The following is a 6,027-nucleotide window of genomic DNA, read 5'->3' as shown; positions in this document are numbered from 1 at the left end:
AAACCACTTTTATTTGACCCATTATTCAGTTTAATTCAAAATTATAAATATGTACAGTCAGAGATCAAACTGTCTTTCTAGGGCTGAGAATAGATTTTGATGCCCACTTTGTGCATGGCCACTGAAGTCCACATTTACTACAGCTCTGTCTTGGGTTTGCAGCAATGACACCTAAAAAAAAGTGACATACAACAGAATCTATGGCCATTATTATTTACATTTGTACTGAAAACCACACCTCCACTGTTCAATTCACACCCACAATTTCTTACAATGAATCATAGCAATATAAGCAAAGGTATTTAAAAGGGTTCCTCAGAGTGCTGGGGGTCACAGAGTATGCAATGCAGATCATAACCAGTCTGAAGATGTTTGTATCAATGCTGTGGATTGCTGGGCTCAGCCCTGCAGCCTCTAAAGCTAACCCTATCACCTGCAGGCTGTGGGCTGAGTCCCAATCACCAGGACTTTATACGAATGGAGACTTTGTGATTGGTGGAATTTTCTCCATTCATTACTTTATGAAATCAGAACAGAACACATACACCAGGCTGCCACTACAACCACAGTGCACTGGAAGGTCTCTGACTGGGTTAGATATCAAAAATAGAAAACTTTGGAGCTAATTGTAATGATTATATTATGTTCATTGAAGCTATGGTTAAAATTGTTGAAATCATGCATTCAAACTTCTTGTTTATTCTTGTGATTACTGCTCTCTCTGCATAGTATGGATTTCAGGGAGCTGCGCTTTGCTCGTGCCATGGAGTTCGCCATCAAGGAGATCAACAACAGCACAGATCTGCTGCCGGGAATCACGTTAGGATACCAGATATACGACTCGTGCTCTGCTGTTCCCATGGCAATCAAAGTTGCATTTCAGTTTGCAAATGGCATGGAACCATTTTTCAACAATATAAATTCCTGTTCCAAATCTGTAGCCGCTGCTGTACCTGCTCTCGTAGGAGAGTCTGCTTCCACACCCTCCATCAGCATGGCCAGAATACTCGGTCTCTTCGGAATTCCACAGGTGAATACTGCACATTCCATATGCCGTTTTAAACCCACCTTGCTCATATGGATTAGAGAATAATGCTTTGAAACCATCAAACCCTGCATATGTGCTGTCTCTATCTCTATATTAAATAATAGGTCAGTAACTACGCCACCTGCGCGTGTTTGAGCGATAAGCGTCAGTACCCTGCCTTCTTCAGGACAGTTCCAAGTGACCAACACCAAGCGGCAGCGCTGGCCAGAATGGTGAAACATTTTGGCTGGACATGGATTGGAGCAGTGCGCAGTGACTCGGATTATGGGAATTACGGAATGGCCTCGTTTCTAAAGGCTGCGCAGGAGGAGGGGATCTGTGTGGAGTACTCGGAGGCCTACTACAGAACCCAGCCGCGCGGTAAACTGGAGAGAGTGGCGAACATCATCCGCAGGTCAACAGCCCGAGTAATAGTAGCGTTTCTTGCCTCAGGCGACATGAGGTTTCTCTTGGAAGAATTGGCAAGAAATCCGCCGCCTCCTCTTCAGTGGATTGGCAGCGAAACTTGGATCATAGAGTCCGAGTTTATGCGTTATAATATGTGCGCTGGGGCGATAGGGTTCGGTGTTCCCCGCTCAGTGATTCCAGGGCTCCGGGAGTATCTTCTAGACCTCTCTCCAGCACAAGTTCTGAAGTCGCCACTGTTAAAGGAATTCTGGGAGACCTCGTTCAGCTGTAGCCTAACGGGATTCTCAGAGGGCGCGCGGATATGTGACGGCAGCGAGGACATCCGCGCGCTGCAGAACCCATACACAGACACGTCACAGCTGCGTATCACTAACATGGTGTACAAAGCTACATACGCCATAGCGCATGCCATCCACGGTGTTATCTGTAATGACACGCAGTGCGACAAAAGTGTTCAGTTCACACCATGGCAGGTATAAAAACAAAACGTTCAGATGTCTTTTGCTAATGGAATGATATATATCAGTACCAATTAAAGGCTACTAGATTTGTTTGTTTTTCTCCTTAGCTATAACGAAACGCCAGGATAAAATCACACAACGGTTGCTTAACGATTTTATATGCTGAAACCGTAGTTATTTTTCTTTGGATGATTTCTTCCATTGCAGATATTGGAGCGGCTAAAGAAAGTGAACTTTACTACAAAAAATGGTTATCGAGTCATGTTTGATTTCAATGGTGATCCTGTGGCAGTTTATGAGCTCATAAACTGGCAACTTAAGAAAGATGGCACGGTGGATTTTGTAACTGTGGGCCTGTATGACTCGTCAAAATCAAGAGGGCAGGAGTTCAGCATGAGCAAAGCTGTCAGCTGGGTGGGAGGACAGAGCAAGGTAACAAACAAACTCCCTACAATGAAGGTGTGTCAAAGTGAATTATATTAACCAGTTTATCTAAAGCAGAGTGGACCCTCCTCTACTGCAATATAGTATTTTGACATGCATTATAAGTAACTAAAAAATGCTTTTCTAAATATACAAGGTGCCAGTGTCTGTGTGCAGTGAGAGGTGTCCTCCTGGGACTAGGAAGGCTGTACAGAAAGGAAGGCCAGTCTGCTGCTATGACTGTATACCATGCGCAGAAGGAGAGATCAGTAACAGGACAGGTGGTGACAACGTAGTGATTAATCTGGAGATTTTTATGCATTAATTAAAACTAAATAATAGTAATTATTACCAAATTTGGCCACTAATTCGTCCCAAAAATCACTTGTTTTACAGAGCCTAGTAACATATTAGTGGTTTTGTTATGCGACGAAACACAAATATTAAATAAATTAGTCAGAATATATATTGTGTTATTTTTATGCTGAAATACTGATTAAATCTAGCAACTATTTGTCATTCTGACGGTCTCTCTCTATCTCGCCACACACACACACACACACACACACACACACACAATTGCTGTGAAAAATACAACTTGTTTCTCAGCCTATGACTGACAATGTTTGACAGTGTTCATTCCACTGCAGAAATTATTTTTGGATGCATAGAAAATGACTGATTTACTTAAAAGCTGACTTATGCTCATTTCTCCAATGCTATTCATGATAAATAGTGTCCTCAAGATGCAAGATTTTATGAATCCTAATTTAACATTCTCCAGACATTAGGAAAATCTCTTGATTGGTGGCATTCATGATTAATTTTATTTGATACATTTTCATTTATCTGACTGTAATATTTCATATAGGAACCTAATTATCGCATTTTTCTTCTGCATTTCTTATCTCATAGACTCTTTGAACTGTATGCAGTGCGATACTGAGTTCTGGCCAAACGCTCAGCGAGACAGCTGCCTTCCCAAACCTGTGGAGTTTCTGTCCTGGGACGACACACTGAGCATCATCCTAACAGCATTCTCTGTTACTGGAACCTTTGTGGTTTTGTGTGTGGCAGCAGTCTTCTACAAAAACAGAACCTCCCCAATTGTTCGTGCAAACAATTCAGAATTGAGCTTCCTACTCTTGTTCTCTCTTACTTTGTGTTTCCTCTGTTCACTTACATTCATTGGGAGGCCCTCTGAGTGGTCCTGCATGCTTCGCCACACAGCGTTCGGCATCACCTTTGTTCTCTGCATCTCCTGTGTTCTGGGGAAAACAATAGTGGTATTAATGGCCTTCAGGGCTACACTTCCAGGCAGTCATGTCATGAAGTGGTTTGGGCCTCCACAGCAGAGACTCAGTGTCCTTGCTTTCACTCTCATACAGGTCCTTATTTGTGTGCTTTGGTTAACAATATCCCCTCCTTTCCCCTTCAAAAATTTAAGGCACTACAAGGAAAAAATAATTCTGGAATGTGGATTAGGTTCAGCTGTAGGATTCTGGGCAGTGCTGGGTTATATAGGACTCCTGGCTCTATTGTGTTTTGTTTTGGCTTTTCTGGCTCGAAAGCTGCCTGATAACTTCAATGAAGCTAAGTTCATCACATTCAGTATGCTCATATTCTGTGCTGTTTGGATCACCTTTATTCCAGCTTATGTCAGCTCTCCTGGAAAATTCACTGTGGCTGTAGAGATATTTGCGATTTTGGCCTCAAGCTTTGGTTTGATTATTTGTATTTTTGCCCCCAAGTGTTTCATCATTGTGTTTAGGCCAGAGCAAAACACCAAGAAGCACCTAATGGGTAAAGTTCCATCTAAGGCCCTTTAAGACGTTCTAACAATGAGCAATGTTTCAAATTTCCCAGATAACAGAATTAGTCTAGTATATGCCTGACTCACATTCTAAATCATCTCCCATCTCATCTGGCCCACTTGCCACAATAATAGATGGCACACCTAAGGGCAACATAAGCACAAAATTAGGGCCAGTTAGGCAGAAGCCATGTCCTTTGTCTGAAAGGGGCCAGAATGTTTTGGAAGATATTGGCCAAACAACGGCTTCATTTACACAGTTTGCCACTACAGCAGTGATGGTTAGAATCCACATGCTATCTGGGGAAAATCTCAAATTAATTTTACTATAAGAAGTTTGATTCTATTTTTTTCTATATTTTATTTCTATATCTGTCATAGATTTAATGAACAATAAAAGTTGGTTCAGCGTTCAATATTATGATTGCATAAAACAAAATACAAGTTCTGTGATATTTGTATTAGGTCAAGCAAGCTAGGTTAAATTAAAACATTAAAAAAAAAAATAAAGAGCTGACTAGACTTTCAAGGTTATACTCATATCAGAATCAAGTAAGACAAATAAGATATTGTTTCATGATGAATGGACAAATAGACATGCTCCAAAATTCTAATTATTTAGAATCTTTTTACACTAACTTCCATTGAAAGTTAAAGGAGATGTCTATGATTGTGGGAAAACTGAGTTCCCTCTGGTTATTTACTTTCAGAAGTTCCATGTCTTTTAAGGTGCAATTGTGTGTTTGAGGTGGAAAAAAGACTGTTTGTACATGGCTGAAGTTGAAATTGTCTGTCAGTTTTTATTCACTGTTTGAATTACCACAGAAACGCGAGTAAAATGAGCTGTTTAGTTTTGTAGCACTTTCAGTAAAGCTGTTAGCAGTCTCCCAATTTTGAGATATTTCCACCTTAAGTGATAAGAAACATTAAATATAAGTCAATATTAACCACTTAAAGAGCAGGAACAGAGCAATATCCTCATTTCAGTTGGGACTTCAACGTTCTGAGTTCCCTCCATTCTCAAAATAAATTCCAGACGCCTCTGCCATGAGCAAGAGAAAGCCTAACCAAGTGAGACAGTTTAGTTTATTTTTAATTTACAGACACTGGGGCTTTGTTAACACAGACTGGTTTCGAGCATGCAAACAGACTGGAGAGCTAGCAAATGGTGAGGAAACATCTGGATTTTATAAAAAGCATATTTTAATTTCAATTGTGAATGTTGCATTTAAGAAGGTTTTTTATTCTCCTGTTAAGTTGCTATATTGAAGATACATGTTTTTCATTGGATAAAAGAGTTTTTTCAGTGCTCTGCACGTAAAAAAAAATACCAGCTCACAATCTGTGAAATAAAACAACCCAGTAATGTTTTGTGATCTGCTTATGTCAGAAAATATGGAATAAAACAAGCCATTCTGGTTTTATACTGGTTTTTATAAAGTGCAGAAACTTTAGAATTGTTCTGCCACCTTGTCTTTTTATGTCCAAACATAGAACCTGGTGTTTATGTGCGAAGACAACACAGTAACATTTTAGGAAATCATACACAATGAGCATAGAAACACATGTTTGCTGATTAAATAAGGCTAAATCAAGAACAGAGGACAAAGTGAAGCAAGCAAAAATGCTTAAAAATCAGAGTTATGTTCCACCCTTCTGGATGCTCTTATTTCTCATTATCATTTAAAGCAATAAACACTGAAACTCTCATTCTGAACCAGGCTGTTTATAGTTTGGTGCTATGTTCATTCATTCATTCACTCATTATCTGTAACCGCTTATCCAATTCAGGGTCGCGGTGGGTCCAGAGCCTACCTGGAATCATTGGGCGCAATTGGGGCTGGTGCCATGTTGTTTAATCCTATACTTTTAGA

At 40.2% G+C, this 6,027-nt stretch overlaps 1 protein-coding gene across 1 annotated transcript; it reads left to right on the top strand.

Moving 5' to 3' along the window:
* Window positions 1-380: 380 nt before the first annotated feature.
* On the top strand, window positions 381-4,169 carry LOC136709409 (extracellular calcium-sensing receptor-like). The gene is made up of 6 exons (XM_066684627.1): window positions 381-580; window positions 730-1,030; window positions 1,153-1,929; window positions 2,125-2,349; window positions 2,498-2,621; window positions 3,256-4,169. The coding sequence occupies exons 1-6, from the start codon at window positions 381-383 to the stop codon at window positions 4,167-4,169; spliced, it is 2,541 nt and encodes an 846-aa protein (XP_066540724.1).
* Window positions 4,170-6,027: the final 1,858 nt, after the last annotated feature.

This window comes from Hoplias malabaricus, chromosome 11 (assembly GCF_029633855.1).
Source record: "Hoplias malabaricus isolate fHopMal1 chromosome 11, fHopMal1.hap1, whole genome shotgun sequence".
NCBI classification, from domain to species: domain Eukaryota; kingdom Metazoa; phylum Chordata; class Actinopteri; order Characiformes; family Erythrinidae; genus Hoplias; species Hoplias malabaricus.
This window is presented reverse-complemented; position numbering and strand designations above follow the sequence as displayed.